Below are 21,114 nucleotides of genomic sequence, written 5' to 3'. Positions count from 1 at the left end.
CTTATTTTCCTTTTTTTTTTCTTTTAAATAATTTAGGTCGCAGCTCAGTCCCCACATGAACGCTCCTTCTTCAGTAAATAAAATAAACATTATAAAAATTTAAAATGAAAACAAACAAAAAAAGAAACAGTCGGGAGAAATTAGAATCACCCAGAAATGAAAAAGGAAACACATAAAATAGAAAGAAAAAAGGTTGAATCTTTGAAATTGGTTGTTTGAACTGTTAAGTGGATATTTAACTACAACGGTCTCGGATAATGCATCTTACTTTGCCGACACTAATTTTCTCACATTACCAAATAAATATGAATAATGTTCCTTCAAAAAATATATATATGGATACTGTTATTTTTATTTTAAGTTAAATTATATATTTTTTCTTTTCTTTTATGTTTTAAAATTTCCAATTTAATATTCAAAATATATATCTTGCTGTTTTTCATCATTAAGTGACAATATTAAATGTAACAAAAAAATAATAATGTAACATTGATATACAAATAGTATTTTTAACATTAATGCACTGGGACTGTTTATGAATATAGTTAGATAAGAACATTTCTTACGATGTCAAATTTGTTTTATTAAAAAAGAGCGGTTTAAATTAATAAATTAAAATATATGACTAGTTTTAATATTCTAATAATTTAAAAACATAATTGACGTAGAAAAACATGTGCACGAAATGTTTAAATTGTCGGGTTATTTTTTTTATTGTACTCTTTTGGATCAGCCTTTTTATTTTTTTGGTTCTGACGCATTTATTGTTTATTAACTTATTTTTTTTCGAATAATATGTAATTATTTATTTTTTTATATTAAAAGAAAGAGAGGGAGAAAATTGCAGTCCAACCACTGGAAACATTTTGATTGTTTTTAAAGCTATGAGCTGAAATTTCGACTTCACGAGTAATTTCTCGTAGCATTAATTTTAGACAATGCATAATGGAATATTATCGTGCGGTAAAATCAAACATTTTTATTGTATTTTTGTAATTAAGGTCATCCAATTGTTGAAATATGGTTGGTTCCGTGAATATTTTGGTTAGCTTGCACCAACTTCGACCAACTTTACAGGACAATCGACCCTACTTGTTAAGAAAATTCATAGAATATTAAAACCTATTTTGTAGTATCTGTGTAATTTTTGTTGAGTTGTTTCCGCAGATAATCTTATTTATCTTTTTTTTAAAAATGATTGTATTTTCAAGTAATTAATAAAAAAGTATTTTAAAGTTTAAAACCTCTCTTTTGTAGCATACACGTCAAGTTTAATAAACCAAGAGATGATTATTTTTAAAAAATAAATAAAACTGTACTTTAGGTAAAGGGGTAAATGATATAATAGTGGTAACTGGTAACAACAAAAACAGCAGGCCAACAGCTTACCAAAACACACATGAATAATTTAATTTAATATTATTGGAGTAATAATGTTTAAATTTTAAATAAGGTCTGTTTCAAAATAATAATAATAATGTTTAAATAAGGGCAACGCAGGTTGGGGAAAGCACGTGGCTTGTAGCTACCAATGCGCTGCCAAGTTGCGGCCTTTGCCGGCTGGATTGTGGATTTTTTTTTTTTTTTTTTGAGAAATTATAAATGTATCATTCAAACTTGTGATTATTTACTTTCAAAATCAAATTTGATTATAATAACTCTTTTAAAAAAATACAATTTAGAATATAATTTGCCATGCCTGAACTGAATCTTTTTATTTCCCTAATGGCTTACTAGTTACTTTAATGATTGTATCAATTTATTCTAAACTTATTTTGTTAAAATTATAGATACGCCCATCAAATAAATTTAGGATGGTATAAAAAAAAAATTCCTATTTAATATAGTTAAATTACAAGTTTAGTTTCTAAACACCCAAAGTAGTATAATACATCTTTATAATTTAGAAAATATATAGCAACTCTAACCTTTTGATTTTATTGTTTAATAGATAGCTTAGATACTTTTCAAATTTCATTTATGAACCTAACACAAAATTGATTTTGCAAATGTCTAGGGGTGAAGTACGTCTAGAGAAAAATACTAGAAGCTCACGTGACATGCTAAGTGAAGAGCACTGAGCACACCATACGAACGACAAATACGATTAACAAACCTGGCACTTAGGCACATAGAGCGACTGGTGACATGTTAAGTGGTTGTCCTTGATGGAGTCGCGCCACTTTGAAAAGTCAGAGGGGGTCCCACATCCTCTCCATCCCTCCCTCTCCCCATATAAAAGTGATGCTTAAACCTTAATTAAGGTAGGCAAAATTTCACTATCTAAAAGGCGGGTGCTACATACTTGTTTGTTCTTACCCGTAGGCATTGAAGTACAATCGACATAATACCACACAAATATTAGGTCTTTATGCTCAGATAAATCTCTATGTATGTGGCAACTACATAAAACTTGTTCAAAAATCAGCATTAGCATCAAATATTGTATCTAGTAAGTTTCCAACCTTTTTAATTTTGTGTCTATAAATTTTTTAATTTTATAAAATATTTGATAAATCAAAATTTATTATATACAAAAACTAAAAATTACATGGCTTATTAAACACTTAAATTTTAGAAAAAATTAAAATGAATTCACTAGAATTGTAAATTTGTTATTGCTTGTGTTGGTGAATTGCAATGTAGGGCGGGGAAGTAATTGAGGGAGTGGGGGCGTGTCAGTTAATACGGCCGAGGGAACATCCCTGGCGGCTGGCTCGGAGCGAACAAGCCGCAATCATACAACCAAAACCCACATGCCAATTCCCTGCATCCGCTGTCTGCTGCTGCCCCGCTGGCGTTGCACCATGGCACCCACCTCTGCTAACATGCGCACATGTGCCCTCTTTCCACCCCTTCTACCACTACACCACGCCTCCATCTCACGTGCCCCGGCCCTCGGGTTCGGTGGAATGAGTGATTTAAAGAAAAGCCAAGTTAAAGTATAATTGATTTTTTAAAATCACCATCCAAGTGATAATTTAAAAATCAATTTACCTTCACTAAAAATAAACATAATTAATGAAAAAGGAAGTAATTTCAATAACGGTAAGTTAAAATCACTCTCAAACACACTATAACGCCCCAGGCCCAGAATTTCACTTCCAATATGATGTGGTTCAGGAACGAATCAAGGTGGAAGTTAATGGTTATGTGACGTCCGAGTAGAGAGAAATGATAAATTGATACCACATCCGAATAAGAAGAATCTTGAGACTATAAAAGCATGGTTAAGAAAAATTGATAGTTACCCTATATACTATAAGCTCTAAAATAGTGAGAACAAAGTAGGTTGAAAAAATTCATATTGGCATGTAGCAAGGAAAATATATATTTTTTGAAAAACCAAAGAACCATTACATTTTTAGATACAGTCAGCATTTCAAAGCAAGATAGATGGAAAATCAAAAGAAGCAACCATTTTGATTTTGCGATTTATATAATTTAAAAATAAGTGGTGAGTGTCAACCGTAGGGCGGGAACTAGGAAGCAAGGGCAGCAAGCAAGCATGTTAGAATGGCGGAAGGGAGAAGATGCAGATTTGGCGCGATACTTAACAACGTGGAGGCCCACAATTGGTGGCCTGCCACCTGGATGCGCACATGGCTTTCCATTATTATTTATCCGCCTCTATAGTCTTAACATTCAAACTTTGCACAGCTGGCCTAATTTTTGTTTTAGTTTTAGGGTTACTTACATTTGTCTTGTTGACTATGTTTGCTCTAGATTTGTTTTGTTACCAATATTATCTAAAAAAAAAAAAAATAGAACTAAAGATTAAAAGAGAGCACCACCAAATAAGAGAAAATTATTATTGGGTAATTAAGTAAACTCATTATCGATACCATGGTTGTTTTGTTTTCAACTAAAATTATGCAAACAAAAGATTATATAGATGAAACAACTCACTTAATATTAACTAAAAGAGAGGTGTCATTAATTTTTCACAAATCTTAGAGCTAAGTTTAATTGTTGTTCATAGTTGTATTCATGGTTGATATTTAACAAATGAGATAGTAGCTTTTATTTATAATATAAATTATTGCTTCGAGGCTATATCATTCCAAATTTTTTCTTATGTGTGTGTTTTTTTTTTTTGCAGTGAATTATTTGATTTAATTTTTGTTGGCTATATTATTGGCCCAATAATACTTGAATACGACAAATATCATAAGTTCCATAATGGTAAATATACGCTTCCAAGTGGGTCCATTCCACTTAATTTCCAACTAAATTGAACACGAACTTCATTAAAATTTGATTTGATCATTAAATCGATCATCAAGAGAAAATGACGAATTTTGACTGAAAAAAAAGGACCAAACTAAACCAATTAATGGGCTAACATAAAAATCACATGATTGAGTTTAGTTACCAATCATGTTTCAAACCAATAATTAATTCTCGCTAAAATTACTAATTTCAATATAATCATCAACAAAATCCTTAAAGCTTAGAAACTTCGTAGAGGTTTCCAGATAGCATAGGGTAAAATTATGATTGCGTTGGAAAGTAAGCTGACATGGATTTAAAGGATAATCCCTCATTTGCAGGTTGAGGAAACCCACATTAATTTCTCATTCGTTTTCAGCCCTAACAAATATTTATAATTAAGTTCTTTGGATGTTTGGAGTTAATTTATAAATGCTAAACAAGTTTTATTTATTTTGAAACTAATTCTTAATTAATGGATATGAAGGCAATAATTAAATTATTTCTTTTTATATAATAAATATATATGGACTGAAAAGTTATTGGACGTTGATTTATGAGGTAGGCTATGAGTGTAATTACAGTTATACCCTATGTTTAAATTTAAAGTCTGTCCGATTTTTTTAGTACAATAATAGAGTGGAGATTGTGAAAGTGAGCATATCTTAACTGTAATTGTCATGTATACGTCTAATTGAAAGGTGTAGGTTCTCATCGATCCCACATATTGTACTAAAAAATGGGGTGAATTATTATCGGAGGTATGCATCTTAAGGAACTAGCTAAACTCATGCTAAAACTATTTGATTTGAGCTAATCAGATTTTGATTAAAATTTAAATAATAGATATAAAGAAATTCAGGTGAGGAATAAGGTTGCAAAGTCAAATTAAATTTAATGACAAGACCACACAACTATTGGATGCGAACCCACAACAGAACAGCAACAGTACCATCACCATGCCCTGGCTAAGGTTTTATTATTTTTTATCTATAATTATCCAAACTTATTCTATTTTTATTTTTGGATTTTTTAGTTTTTATAACTAGTATTTCAGTACAACCTATATCTGATACCATTAGTTTGAGATATATTTTCATATAATTTGAAGCTAATTGGAGTATAATTTAGTCAATAAAGAATCAATTTATATTTATTGGAGCTGAATATTAGATACTCGATCTGTTTTCACATTCGTTGAATTGAAAAAAAAACATCAAAGTTGATTTTAAAATGAAAAAAAAAATCTATCAAAGGGGAAAAATATGAGCTAATTAAGAATTTTTCTTTTTATCAATACGAACGTAGTTCGATGGTCAATGCATCTTGTTCTTTTATAATGATTAGAAGTTCAATATGGATCCTCACATTTGTTGTCAACTTGAATTTAGCTAGATCAATCAAGACATTATAGATATTTGCAACAGGTAAAAAGTTTGAATTTTTATCTTGTTTGAACTTAAAAAATTATATATTTTTTATCATGTACAACTTATAGTATACAATACAAATATATTATTATTATTTGGTAACTTGAAATCATAGCTCTTTAGCTTTGATCCTTATAATTGGGACACCTCGCCCAACATAATTAATATATATATATATATATATATATATATATATATAACTTAAAATGACTTCGATATTTACTTTTAATAATTAATTCAGTAAAAATATAATATTTTATAATTAAAAGATTCACTGAAAAAGAAAAAGTTATCAACTACAGTTCTATTTATATTTTTAATACAAGATTGGGGAAGAACATATAATTATTTAATATAGAAACAACAAATAAAATACGAGGCAACAAGAAGACAGAGCACTAAATAAACAAATCCCAAAAACTTTTACCTTTTTTTTTTTTCTTTTTAAGTTTTGGTTGAAATTATTTGATACTGTTTTCATATTTTTACGCTTCCTCCACGTGGAATACTTTTGAAATTCAAAGTTAATTAAACAAATTAAGATACTTTTCATTCTCAGCAATTTAATTTAGTCATTTCTGATAATTTATACAATATTTTCAAAACATATGGATCGATCGAGGCCCAATAAACCGGTAATAAACTAGTTGGGCCTCTGCATACCTGAGCATGTGAGGGATTGGGCTTCAGTCGGCCCAATAGAAGGAAGTCGGCTTCCGCAGAAGGCGATTCCAGTTCCCCAAACCAAAACAACGGCCGAAAGAAAGAGGGAGGGCGGGGAGAATCTGCACGTTTCGTTTTGGGAGGCTGAAAGAAAAAAGAAAAAAGAAAGGCAAAACATTAAACATGTTTTAGGAATAAGATAATAAAATAAAAAGAAAAAGGAAATTAACGTTGTATTGTACAGTTTGTTTATATGGTGGAGTTGTGTGTTGACAAAATGGTTTGTCGAGACTTTTAGGAGCACATTAAGCTTTCCCTCGCTATTATTCAAAACATGTTAGGCAAGCCTCAAGTTTATATAATTAATTTGGTTTTGGCACTGTCCTTTTTTAATTTCTTTTTCTTCTCTAATTAACTCATCAATACAATACAGATCCAGGTTCATGCACTTACTTTCTTTGTTTCAAATCATTCATCCACCACAACTCTTTGGATTTATTCCCATGTTATTCATCCCACTAATTCTACTTTTTCCAATCGTAATCATTTTGGATAATATATGTTACCCGGCGCACACAAAGATTAAAATTAAAATTTCCTTTTTAACCCCGGGTGTTTATTCAAATTTGATTTAATCTTAAAAAATTCTCACCTGGTTTCTGTTTTCAAATTGAGTTTAGATTTGGACCAAGATTCAGAATCCGATTTAGATACTTTATTGTCTCGATATTCTTATTATCTCTTGCGACCTAACTACACCACTGTCTTTATTTGAGTTACTTGGAAAAGCGAAGATTGTTCCTAAAGACTAACACGAGATTCTTTAGCATGCTTTATTGTCATTCACATGCTTACTACTAAATCGACTATAAGGGACTAGAACCATTAAGAAAGGAGGGTACACCTTGTTACCTAGAACATGATTTCATGCTATCCTATATATTTGTATTTGGAATATGGAATTTAAGAGTTTGGATTAGGATAAGTTTGGCTTAACATGCCGACTTCCAACCTCGTTGAGTTGTCAAAGTTTGAGATTTATTGGACAAACTCATGAGTTTCAACGATACCCCAAATTTACTCTCTTCAAATCCATTTCCGCTATGTTTTTCTTAAATACACAAGTTTCTATCTTAAATTCATCTAATTTAATTGAATTGGGGGATTGCCGTGGTGATACTTTTCTGAGATAATTTTAAAAAATTTCACTTTCAGAGACTTTTTTAGGTATCTTTCTCTAGGGTCTCGACTTGACAAAGAGAGGGGCTATTATATGGGAGAAAAAAGAGGCGACACTAAATCCGACGGTGCTACTTTATTTGTTTGGGTAATTTGAGTGATTAAAGAAAAGCAATAAACTTTATTTAAAATTTCAAATCGTCTGTAATAAAGTGAATTTGTATGCTTATGATCAAGTCTAAAGCTCTAATGAAGGGGTTAAACTATCGTTTTCTGATAGTGACACGACTAATTAGGGTGGAAACCTGATCGTGCCACGTGGACTAATAGTTACTTGACAAGATGCTGGTGGCCCCCGCCCCCCCCAAAATTTAGGAATTTATCTAAAACCACAGCATTTTAATGGTATTTACAAATCCCCACCCCGGAAGGGAGCAATAATTAATTTTCCCACTCAAAACTTCAAATTGGCTTTTTTCCCCAACTCGTGGGCCCCGCGGTGGGCGAAGACCCGTTTGATTAGGGGGTCGGGGATGGTGGGCCCCGCAGCATCGACACCATGCGCGACCCGACCCACCGCCAACCCAACCCCGGTGGGGCCCACCCGGGTAAGAAAAAAAAAATATATATATATATATATATTTTGTGATCCCCGCTGACGTGTATAGTGGCTTCGTACGTTGTGGGCCCGCCGATTTAGGCAAAAGTCCAACTCGAGTTCGCAAAAGTCGTACGGAGCCTCGCGCCAAGATAGTCACGTGACCCTGTCTTGGGCCTACTTTTAGCACCCAATTAGTTCGCTTCTTGTCTTTTTTTTTTCTTTTTAATTCAAATTAAATAACAGTCCCGAAATGACGTGGCTCACTATTAACTACTCCTACTCGTGGATAACAAATTTACTTTTCATTAAATGAATATTATATATATACACATATAGTTTTCTGTAAGTTCTTTTTCCGATCCATTCAAAACCAGTAGATAAGGTATATATTATAATTTTGGTGAATGGTTCTATTCACTTCTAATAGTAGAACTCAAAAATAAATTAAAGAAATATCTTTTCAAATTAAATTTCGATTTGTAGAAACCATTGAATCTACGTTTGGTTTTACCTTACCTTTTTAAAATGATCACATCAATTTCTCCATTGCCGTCTTGTTTTTTAAAAAATATTTATTATGCATAATAAAATTAATTAACATTTTTTGGAAATCTGTCTTTTTCTTTCGTATTCCCATTTGGTCTTCCCTCCTTTAGAAAACAAGAGAAGGAAATAGAGATATGCACCCAAAAAATATCTTTGATTCCTATGCATATATAAATATCTGAAATTATTAAATCTTGGGTGTTAACATCCGAACTTCTTGCCATTGCGCCAACACCCGAAGGTGCAAAGTATGGATGAAGTTGAATCTTAATTACTTTTAAAAATCATTAAATGCATATTTGAATTGTCTCTTGATATAGTTTATTGATTAGGATGACATGTTTTTTTTAGTACAACAATATGCGTATGGGTGAGGATTTGAACCTACCATGGATCGAGATTATATATCTTAACCAATTAAATTACACTCGAATTAACAAATAAAATAACGAGAATTTTATACTCATGTGCTGATGTCAGCCGTCAAGTCTTCTTGGGTAACATTTCTCAAATGAACTATGGTCATGGAATACGAGGTTCTCTCTCAGTATGCCATTCAAATTATGTTTTATTTTTTGTTTTTGTTCATAGATTTTGTAATTCAAATAATATAAATTTTAAAAACCTTAACAATTTTAATTTTACTGGTCATTTAGGGAATTTGAATTGATTTCCAATGAATTCTTTTCATTTACCTTCGTCTTTCATTCAATAGACCAACCCATAATAATTTAACGTGATTATAAAAAATTGACATATATATGATTTTTTTTTTAGATGATGATGCTCAATAATAGTCATTAATTAAAAAGGGAAATACTGTCACAAGTGCAATCAAAGTTATTCAGTAATATTCATTTTGAAGTGGTAAATAACCTTGGTTGATTTCAATATTTCGATAGTTTAAAAGTAAATTTTATAAAAAGACCTCTTTATCTTGACAGTACTAGTCATTAGTTATACCACGTCAAATAATAAATATCAAAGCTGTTAGGTTAGGACAACACTGTATTTATTGACATTAGTACTCTACTTTAATCATTAATTAATTCTACTCGAACGTACCAAATATAATTTAATTACCAACAAAAATACTACAATCTTACCACAGTTATCTAACTAAACTGTTCATGAATCTTCACCATTAAATCTAATGATTGTGACTTTTTTTTTTTTCCTAAAATCACATGGTAAATGAACTATGAAATTATTATGAAAGTTTCAATTACTATATATTATATATATACACACAGATATGTTGTGGTCCAACACAACCCTTTGATGTTGGTAGCTATCAAGTTGTAAGACAACTTCCCAACAAATTCTCATAAAAAGGAACAATTTAGATGCCGATGGAGCTCCCCAATGCTCTCATTTTCATCCCCATATTCAAAATCATGAATAAAGGAAAAGAGAATTTATTACGAATCTGCAACCGAAAACTTTGATTCAAACTTGAAAAATATACCATGCCAACGACCTTTCAAAGGAGAAAAATCAACCAAAAACGAAATAAATACCATCTCTCCATATTCATGGATAAAGTTTATCAATTTTTTTACGTGGAAGTTGTACAGTTGTGTTTTTTTAAGGAAAATATTACACCATTTCTCATTCAAAAAGTATGCAAGAAATAAAATGCACTCTAATTTATGAGGCAAACTTTTTTAATAGACTCTTGTAAAATATGTTTAGAGTGAGTTCAAAACATCTCTTGGCACATGTGTCATTGCCTATCCGATGGCCGGGTGGGTTGCCCATTTTGTTCGTTAGACGTTTTTGTGCCACGACATAACAATTTTGTTTTCTTCTCTCTGTTATTCAATTTCTTTTTCTCACCTGCAATTTTTTTTCTTTTCTTTCTTTTTTCTTTTTGACAAGCGACCTGAAATTGTTATATATGTCCTTTTCTTGGGGTTTTGGGAGGAAGGTGGAGAGTGGGGTTAGAGGGGAAGGCATAATATGCACGATGAAAAGGGGAAGAGAGAAAGTGGAAGTGGTGTGGCTTTAATAGGGAGAGAGGAAAATAAATTTAAGAACTTGGTGTATTTAAGTAGAAATTAGGCACCACTTTTTGATGCCAACCTTAAAGGACGACAATTTTACGAGTAGAAATATGATTGTATTTATTGAGAGAAAAAAGAAAAAAAAAAACCCCAAACTTTAGGCATCAAACGCACAACACAAGACCTTATAAAACGACACAAAATTTCAGACCCCCAATGTTTTTTTTTTTTTTTTTTTTTTTGCAGCTCTCTTCAAATAATGCCTATCATAACCACTTTTCTTCTCAGCCCCTCTTGTCTCTTAACTTGGTACTTTCGTTTCTCTAATGTTATTTTCTACTTACATTTGGAGCCTTCTTCCTCAACCCATCATTAGCCTCTTCTAAAATGTTATTTTCGACTCAACCATATGTACTAGTACATGTCTTCTTTTTTAAGGAGAGGTGATATAATTGGTGATTTGGGTTTCTTGTGACTTGACCCGACTCCAAAAGTTTATCATATACGCGACTCTTTTATTAAGTAGAAATTTTATGAAAGTCTATGATCGTAGTTAGACAAAATAGAGCCTAAATGGCGAGCCTATGATAACGAGCAATCTATTAACTTTTTTTCTTTGTTATTATTATTTTTTGTTTGGCGTTCCTTTCTCCAATCCCCTTTTGTGCAACTTGGCACCCCTAACAACTTTGATATAGCAAATTCTTCTTCTTTACCTATATTTCTTTCCTACCTCTAATAAATTGTGCCATGAAAGAGGTATTCTTTGAAAATAGCTGGTTACATACCCACGCATGTTTTACTAAAAAGCTATTTTCTACGTTGTAGTCTCACAGAAGTCAATAACCCTACGTGTTATCTCAATGTAACTCATCTTTATCAATGTGAAAGTGATAACCGGTGATGATATTTTTTTTTTGTATGTACGAACAACCAAATGCGAGATATACAAAATCTTCAAAAATAGTAACGAAAGCCAGCATGACCAAGAAGATATATGAGTAATAACCTTAACTTTGGTACATATATATCATGTAAAAAAGTGTAATATGTTTGGGTTAGGTTAAGTTGAAAGAGTTTTTATATAGTGCAAAAGGCGATGGATATAGCATTAGATAATGCAACTCAATTGAGGGGCCTCCAAAGAGGGTGTTGAGTGAGTGATCTGAGTCTTTTGTGGACCATTTTATGCATCATTGTCTCTGCCACTATCTACCAAAAGCAACCTAGCTTCTACTTAAATGGATAGAAACAGGTAACCCCAAATGTGGTCCTTTGTATTTATATACCTTCTTCATCTTTTTACATCTTTTTTCCCAATGTATTTTCTACCTAAATTCTTCTACTTTCTATTGCTCTAAATCATTGTGTTTTTGTAACTTTTTCTTGCTTTTGGTACTTATTTTATAAGGTAAATTGCTCAAAGAAAAAAAAGGAAAATACCATTATAGTTTAGCCCCAGGAGCTGAGCAAAGAAAAGGAAGAAGGGGAGACTTCTCTTTGGTTTGTTTTGATAAAGAAAGTTGTATAAAAATCTAACGGCCCACAATAGACTTTTAAATGTTGGTAGATTGTGTAAAATTGCGCAACCGGGGAATCGAACCCCGGTCAGTACCGTGGGAGGGTACTATGATACCACTACACTAGATGCGCTTGATGAGTTTAAAATTATATATGTAAAAAATTAAAAAGTCCAAAGTCCCTTCTTATGCCTTGTTGTCCCTTGTTTGGTGCTTGCATAATAATATTTAACTTTTTTTTTAATTTTAAACCACAAAAAAAAAAGAAAAAGAAAAAAGAAAAAAAATCAAGTAAAATTAATTTATATGCACGGCATAGGTATTTCAATACCAAAAGACTGTGGGGTTGTGCCCACGTGTTGTATTAAAAAATGTAGGAGTTTTTTTTAATCTAAAATTATGGTAATTTAAGCTTATTAGTTAAAGTTTTTCCAAAAAGAAAAAAAGAAGTTTTGCCCGGGTTAATTTCTCTCTATTTAATATTAAAAAAAATATTACTGGAGGAGGAAAATGAACAATTTGCTGAAAGCGATAGCATTTATGGTTTATAAAGAATATATATACAGGACAATTGTGTAAAAGTTCTTAAATATAGGGCTATTTTTTGTATTTTTCCTAATTTATATTAGAAAATAAGAAAAAATGGTTAAATGGATCTAGCTTGATACATTGATAAACATCTTGACCATTACAAAATAGCAAATAAATAAGGTAACAAGTAGGGGTTAGAGACATATGCCAATTACCGTTGAGCTAAACTCATGTTGGTAAAGTTGTACTCGTTAAGAAATTACAATATCGAGCACTCTAATTATTCATCTTTGGATTATTAATAGCAGCCGAAATTAATCAAAGGTTTAAAATTCTATAAAAGAAAATAGTTTTAATCTTTATCGTAAATAAATTTTTATTTACAATAAGAATTTGAATTCATCCCGACATTTGACATGCTATATATGTGATGAAATTTTAGATAGGTTCATCCTAGACATCTTTACACATATGGAGAGAACAAAAGAAATCACAAGCACTAGAACGATTGAATTAAAATAGTATATTTTAATATTTAAAAACCAAAGTAAAATAAATATAAAAATTCGATGAGAACGAACAAATTATTAGAAAAATCATGCTACATATGAATCTGATCATTAGAAGAAAAAAAAACATTGTTTATGACATTTGACTATATGATATGAAATCAAAGGAAAAAGAGATAATTAAAGCATATTTCAGCAATTCGTCTGTCATTCACAAAATCAAACTAAAAAAATAGTATTTTTTTTTTTCCTTTCTTTTGAGAACCAAACTAAAAAATAGTAATATTATCAACATGCTGTGCTTGAAGTTTTGGAACAGCCGTCACAAAATATATTCCGACCTTAGTGTTATAAGTAGGAGGTTAAAATATTATTAAAACAACCGACCGACAATATAGTTTTAACTTTTAAACCAAGTCCTTTTCTAATCCAATATTAATAGGACACGATATCATTAAAGTTAGTGGCATACTTGGCATTCTCATATAATTTTTTTAAAAAAAAATTATTTCATATATTAATAAGCCATATATTATAATGACATTGGGTCTTGTCACATCTCTTTAATAAACCCGATTATTAATTAGCATATGCTTTTTTGAACTGCTGAAATTTATTATAAATAATTAGTTGAAAGTTGAGATAACCCTAATTAATAATTATTATTAAATTAGCTTTCAGCCACTCCACGCACAACTTAACAACACGTCAAAAAGGTAAAGCTTTAATTGGAAAGTAAGCATTTTTTTATTCGCAATATAGAGAAACACAGTAATTAAAAGTGTAGTTGAAACTTGAAAGTGGGTATAATCTAGCAAAAATTAAAACAAAAAACAGTAATTAATAAGAAAACAACCACTTTTTTTGCCTGATTTTATAGAATTTGGTCAATTAATACATTAAATAGGCCTAATCAGGTTATCCTTTAACACCTTTCTTTCGGTTGGATTTGTTTCCAACTACAAAAAATGGCCTTTAAAAAAGGTGTGTTCATTAAAAAGATTATTGCACTAGCTAAAAACTAAAATATTGGTTTGATCCTGTGCAGAATAAAAGAGCAATTACAAGTATGAGTGAATAACAAAAATGTGTTCCTCGTCATTAATATGTTTGCTCGCCATAGTTTTAATCTCTTGAGAGAATCGATGACATCTGAGAATTATTAATTGGCTAGACCAAAGTACTGACGATGATTCTTAAATATCACGGAAGTAAAACTCAATGATCGATAATATTATTAGGCTAATGTATAAATTTAATTTTTAGACCGTTAGTTATAATGGATAATTTTAAAATTTATAAAATATATTTTTCTTATTTAAGTTTTAAGTTTTCATCGTTAACACCATTACAAAAATATTAATATCAAAGCTAAACATAACTCAATTATTTTTTTTATATGTTAATTATCGTTGAGCTATGCTCGTTTTGACAACATAATTAAATTAATTAATTGATTAAGATACCAACACTACTTTTCATTAACACAATTATAAGTCAATTCTAAGTCTCCACCCTACCCTTGATCTTACCTATTGGTGTACAAAAAAGAAATGTTCACGTATAGCTATTAACATATCAATTAAACAGACTAATGAATATGTTATATTAATACAATGATATACATACTTAAAATAGAAAAAAAAAAACTAGGAAAACTAAAGCAACATATTATATAGGAAGAAAATTAAACCAACAACGGTTGTGAAATTACATTACTTGTCACACCTAAAGTGAGACCAGAAAAGCGACGTGGGTCGAACTATTCGAACTGGACCACTCAAATAAAAAATTTATATATAAGAGAGGCATAGACCTCTCTTATATATAGAAAACTACTGTAAATAAGAGAGACATGGAGCGCAAGATATTGAATGTGTTGTATTTCAAGAGCAAACACATGTGTATAGATTATCTCTTGTGCTGATCGAATTTGTTAAGGACAACGGTATCCCGTATCCCAGTATCTCCACAATTGTATGATATTATTCATCTTGGACATAATTCTCATGGTTTTGCTTTTCGTTTCACCTAAAAGACCTCATATATCTATATACCATGTATGATTTCCTCGTCTAGAATTCAGATCGTAGGTTGAAAACATGAAAATTCAAATAATAAGCAAAAGGACAAAGAGAGAGTGAACATGGAGGGCGTGACACATATGGTTTTAGTGTTGACCAGTAGTCTGGTGGGATGGAAACTCTAATTGCTGTGAAATATAACCAATTGAAAGACAGAGAAAGTGAATAATGAAATTAAGAAAGATTTGATATTTGGAAATTCCAAGCGGGAAATGGAATGAATAATCTAAGCCCTAATAATGGCTATGCCATGGAGAGAGATGAAGAAGAGAAACAAGATTTTGATTTTTGTGTGCAGAAATACAAGATATGGGAATCTGAAGCGTTGAAGTTTCTTCACAGATTCAGCAGTACACTACAAATTTGGAAATCCCATTGCCTCTTTTGGGTAAAAAACACTACTACCTCCTACACTTTTTGTTTCTCTCTCTCTTTTTTAATTGCTTGACAACCTACCCACACCCTATACCCTTCCTACCCTGCCTTATTCAAATATATGTACAATATTATTACCTTTTCTAAAAAAAAATGATTATGATTTAGAGATTAATATCAATATTAATGTGCGTGTACAATGGTGGTTGGTCCGTATTATAAGTTATGAAGAGAGGGAGTTTTTTTTGGCTATTTTTGGGTGGCCGTGGCTCAAGTGGTATATCATAGGGCCACCTCTAAATTCTTAGGCATCCATTCAACCACACAATAAAAAAAAATAATAATAATAATAATAATAAATGAATGAAAGAGATATCTTAAAGTTGTTAAAGCCGAGAGAGGACCTCTTTCTTTTTTATCTCCATGATTAGGCCTTAGTGGAAATTGACATTTCCTAGTTTCTCTCTTACTATTCTTCCCCTCTCTCTCTCTCTCTCTCTCTCTCTCTTTCTTTCTCACAGTATCCAATTTTATTCTTATTTTATACTTCAAATCAATTCAGAAATGGATTTTAAAATCCAGTTAATGAAGTCATAATAATAATAATTTCTTAAAAAGAGAGAAAAGAAATTACTATTTTAGAGTTTCGCTGTGGGGCTTCCCCAAAAGATCTAGCCGCATATAAAATATATAAATATACACTTACACTTATATATAGCTAGTATTTAATTAATTAAATTAAATTAAAGATGATATTATAAAGTCTTATCGTTTTCATAAGGCCGGGAAAAGTTAATTAGAAAAAAGAAATGGGCAGAGAGAAATTAGATTGAGTTGTTATTAGGTAGCTTAGACGATAGCGTTTCTTTCTTTCCAAAGGCTAAGGAAGAGAGAAGATTCGGTGTATGCTGCTCCCATGGTGGCTACTCACTAGACAAGTTTTCAGATTCACTGACATGTCCTCTCAATTTCATTCCTTCCAAATCTCTCTGCAACAATTAATTTAATACCCATTTGTAATTTCCTTTCCCCTTTTCATTTCTTTTCTTTTTCTCCTTCTGCATCTCTCTCTAGCTACTTTCTCTGTCTATATATAATCAGATACCATTAGCCTATATATTCTTCTTCTTCCTTCTTTAATCGTCTGCTTTTATTTCTTCATGGGTGTTAATGGAATTTTTTTGGTGTTGTTTTCTAAATTTCGTTTTTCAGGACTGTTACAACTGATCCATGGAAGCCGAATTGGAAAAGAGCAACGTGGGGTAAAGCCCATCAAAGTCAATTATATTCTCTGATACAAAACACACCCAAGAGAGAGAGAGAGAGAGAGAGAGAGAGAGAGAGAGAGAGAGAGAGAGAAAAGGGGGGTTGTGGTTGTGGGTACAAATTGGAAAAAGGAAAAGGAAGGAGTGATTGTTCTGAGTGAGTCTTTTTTGTTGTTACTTTTTTTTTTGTTTCTGTTGTGAAGTACGGCGAAGTGAAAAAATTCTGTGCAGACGCCGCCACGAGCGCCGCTGTATTTGATTACGATGGCGACGTACTTCCACGGTGGTTCAGAAATCAGTGGCAATTCTGACGGAATTCACACCCTTTACCTGATGAACCCCAATTATGTACCCTACTCTGACACCCACTCTCAAACGCCTCCCAATATGCTCTTCCTCAACCCGGCTACTCTCCCCCACGCGCTCAACCCATCTAATCTTCCGCACGCGCCGCCCTCCAGCAACCACTTCGTCGGAGTTCCCCTCCCCACCAACGACGCGCCTCCCCGCCCTCCCTTCGCTTCTCAGTCTCACCACGACATCTCCGCCCTCCACGGCATGCCCGCTCAGCGCCTCCACTACAACCTCTGGGCTCCCGTGGACCAAACCCACAACGGAATCTCCGCGCAGCAGGGCTTGTCGCTGAGCCTCTCCTCGCAGCAGTCGCTTTACCGGACGCTGTCGGCGGAGCAGGAGATTCAAGGCGGCGGTGGGGCGGCTGCGGCGAGTGGGGATGAAATTCGGGTGTCGGGAAATTCGCCGACGTCGGTGTCGGTGGTGTCGACTGGAATAAGCGGCGTACAAAGCGTGATTTTGGGGTCAAAATATCTGAAAGCGGCACAGGAACTTCTTGATGAAGTGGTTAACGTTGGCAAAGGAACTACTAAAACCGACAAGGCGGCTGAAGCTACCAATAAAGACAAGATGAAGATGAAGAAAGAATCAACGGCTGCGATTGGAGAACTCTCCGCCGGCGCTGACACTGCTTCCAACCCTGCCGCCGAGCTCAGCACTGCCCAACGACAGGACCTTCAGATGAAGAAAGCTAAGCTTATCGGCATGCTTGATGAGGTAAATACTATAAAAAAAAAAAAAAAAAAAAAACTTTTCATCATTTCTAGTTTTCCCATATTCATAACATAAAAAGTTATTCAAATTTTGTTCTTCGATTTCAGGAAAAAAAAAACAGAGTTCTTTGTAACCCATTCAATTGATTGATTTTAATTTCCATGAACTAATTGCAGTATTTTGAGTTTAGCCATGCATGTATAGAGGAGAACTGAATAAATAAATTGCCATGTCCAATAATGCATCTCCAATTCTCCGGTTGATGAACAAAAGAAACCAAATTTAAAAATATCTGGTTCTGTGGCGTTTGGAACTTATCCAATTGATTTACTTTGTGGAGTAATTAATTAGTTAATTAAATTTGATTTATGTAAAATAATTAATTTATATAATGAGTGAGAATTTGGGTGAATAATTAAGGTGGAGCAGAAGTACAGAGAGTACGAGCAACAAATGCAGGGAGTGGTTCGGTCGTTCGAGCAGGCGGCAGGGCTGGGGTCGGCCAAGTCGTACGCCTCGCTCGCGCTACAGACAATCTCTAAGCAATTCCGGTGCCTCAAAGATGCAATATGTTCCCAAATAAGAGCCACCGGGAAGAGCCTTGGGGAGGAGGACTGGCTCGGGGCCAAGATCCAAGGGTCCAGATTGCGATACGTGGACCATCATCTACGGCAGCAGAGAGCCCTACAGCAGTTGGGAATGATTCAGCATAATACTTGGAGGCCGCAGAGGGGATTGCCTGAACGTGCCGTTTCTGTTCTTCGTGCTTGGCTTTTTGAGCATTTCCTTCACCCGTAAGTACAAACAACAACAACAATCAAATTTTGAATTTTTCTTTTTTCCTTTTTCTTTTTGGTGAAAAGTTAACAATTTTGGCAACCATTTTTTTAGATATCCCAAGGATTCAGACAAGATTATTCTCGCCAAGCAAACGGGACTCACAAGGAGCCAAGTATGTATGTCCATTGTTTTTATTTGTTTCGGTTTTTGTCATGCTTTTGAAGACTGAGGAGAGAAATGGGTTTTTTTTCTTTTTTTTTTTAATAAAATAATAATTTGTTGCTTTTTTCATTTTATGAACTTGATCAAACTCGGTTTGTTAATTGTTGAAAGATAACCTATAACCTCAACCCTTTTAATTACCAACAAAGTTTTAAGCTTAGTGACAATTGCTGAGGTGAGGGAAAAAAAAGTGTAAAAGCAGCACTAATGAATATTGCATTTTGGTAAATATGGTAATCTCATCTACCTTAATATATTTCTATTAAGATAACTTATAAACCTAAGTTTTTGAGACTTTTTTTAGAGGATGATTCCTGTGTTCAAACCCCTTTTTTCTCCCACAAAGACTATTAATTTTGATAGCTACTTGTTGAAGTTTTTGCTAATCTTCAAGAGACAATACTCCTACTTATTAGGTAGCAAGAAATTTCTTGTTATCTACTCCTAAACTTTTATTGTAGCTATTTATTTCATTTGAAAAAAAAAAAAAACTCTTATTTCTCTCCATCTCTACATTTCTCTATCCCAGTGAGGGAGCTTAGAGAGTCTTAATAAGCTAATATATACAATTAAGCTTTTAATCATAGTGGTGATTTAACAGTGATACGATTGACAGGTTTCGAACTGGTTTATAAATGCGAGAGTTCGCCTATGGAAGCCAATGGTTGAGGAAATGTACTTGGAGGAAATCAAAGATCAAGAACAAAATGGAGAATCCCAAGACATGAACAGAAACAACAAGAACGAACACAACAAGATGCAACATGGAGGAGGAGGAGGAGATCATCAGAATCATAACAATGCAGAAGCAGCAAACTTTAAATTGATGAACGACCCACAATCCAAGACAGAAAATTTCATCAACAATCATTCTCTCACGGATCATCACATGTCCAATAACAACTCATCATCATCCTCAATGTTGGGATCATTCAGCCTGATCCGACCATCCTCCTCCGACATTCTGGGAAGTCCCAAGAAGCCAAGAACAAACAACAACAACAACCTTGATTTTGAATCAGCTCCCTCCACAAAAACCATGCTTTTAAGAGACCAAATTAACGACACCAAACACCTTCTCCACACTAGCTCCGGCCATGCCCCTGGATTTGGCGCCTACCCAATTGCCGAAATTGGATCAAGGTTCAATCCTGAGATGTTGACCCCAAGATTTCATGGCAATGGCGTCTCTCTCACTCTTGGCCTCCCACATTCACATTCCGATAACCTCTCTCTTTCAGCAACCCAACACAACTACCTCTCCAACCCAAACCTAAGGCCGGTAGAATTGGGAAATAGTGTCGGAGCCGACTTCACCGACATCCCGCCGCCTCCACCCTCCACCGCCTACGACGGCGTCGAAATGCAAACCACCAAAAGGTTCGCCGCCCAATTATTGCCTGATTTTGTTGCCTGATGCTGCAGATTGAAACAAGAGCCATCCGAGGAAAATGTGGCTCGCTCCAAACTCCAACTATAAACAAATACAATGTCAGTATAGGAACATATAAATCTGTATTTATGTATACTTTAATTGCTTACTTGATATTTATATGGAACTTAATTTGTATTATGTATAAATCTTCACACACCACATCTCCAGAAATAAGCGTAGGATTGGGAAGAACAATTAGTGTGCCAAATCATTTAGTGAATTTGTATCTTTTCTTCTCGTTTTTTTTTAATTATCGACTTATTTTGTGGTGCTTATAAAGAAAAGAAGTTATACAGGAAAAAATAAATAAATAAATAATCTAGAGTATCTGACATGCATATATTATATATGATATGGAACCATGCACGTGTCCATGCTAAAAGCAACACTCTCATATGATCATCATTATGAAATCATACGGGTTATCACTTTAATGAAAAATGTGAGGTTTTTTTGTTTAGCTTTTTTAATTGAATTATTAACAAGTAATTTGAATTTCATCTTACTTAGATGTTAATGATGACCATTATAAAGGTGCTGCACGGTAATTTAATAAAATATTGCACAAATATGTGTGTAGCATTTAACTTGTTGAAGCTAATTTTAGGGTTCAAGCCACACAATAATTATCATATGTGAAAAGTTGTTGTTAAGTTAGATTTGAACCAGCAATTTAGAAAGTTAAGTA

At 33.0% G+C, this 21,114-nt stretch overlaps 1 protein-coding gene and 1 non-coding gene across 2 annotated transcripts; one reads left to right on the top strand and one right to left on the bottom strand.

The window, feature by feature from the left end:
* Positions 1 to 12,219: 12,219 nt before the first annotated feature.
* TRNAG-CCC (transfer RNA glycine (anticodon CCC)) lies at positions 12,220 to 12,290 on the bottom strand. The gene has a single exon. It is a non-coding gene; the product is annotated as a tRNA-Gly (tRNA).
* Positions 12,291 to 16,448: 4,158 nt separating this feature from the next.
* LOC111020590 (BEL1-like homeodomain protein 1) lies at positions 16,449 to 20,676 on the top strand. The gene is made up of 5 exons (XM_088120938.1): positions 16,449 to 16,672; positions 16,869 to 17,992; positions 18,410 to 18,783; positions 18,881 to 18,941; positions 19,608 to 20,676. The coding sequence occupies exons 2-5, from the start codon at positions 17,186 to 17,188 to the stop codon at positions 20,406 to 20,408; spliced, it is 2,043 nt and encodes a 680-aa protein (XP_087977064.1). The 5' UTR covers positions 16,449 to 16,672; positions 16,869 to 17,185; the 3' UTR covers positions 20,409 to 20,676.
* Positions 20,677 to 21,114: the final 438 nt, after the last annotated feature.

The sequence above is a fragment of the Momordica charantia genome (genome assembly GCF_013281855.1).
Source record: "Momordica charantia cultivar OHB3-1 chromosome 2 unlocalized genomic scaffold, Mcharantia_2.0 BLBB01000002.1, whole genome shotgun sequence".
Taxonomy (NCBI): domain Eukaryota; kingdom Viridiplantae; phylum Streptophyta; class Magnoliopsida; order Cucurbitales; family Cucurbitaceae; genus Momordica; species Momordica charantia.
The sequence above is the reverse complement of the archived record's forward strand: the minus strand, read 5'-3'. Positions and strand labels throughout refer to the sequence as shown.

What these genes read in the sequence shown, in the direction of transcription:
- LOC111020590 (XM_088120938.1), top strand. Translation starts at nt 17,186, where the DNA reads ATGGCGACGTACTTCCACGGTGGTTCAGAAATCAGTGGCAATTCTGAC. An exon ending in TTTGAGCATTTCCTTCACCC is followed by an intron (nt 18,784 to 18,880) that starts GTAAGTACAAAC and finishes CCATTTTTTTAG; the next exon opens with ATATCCCAAGGATTCAGACA. An exon ending in CGGGACTCACAAGGAGCCAA is followed by an intron (nt 18,942 to 19,607) that starts GTATGTATGTCC and finishes TACGATTGACAG; the next exon opens with GTTTCGAACTGGTTTATAAA.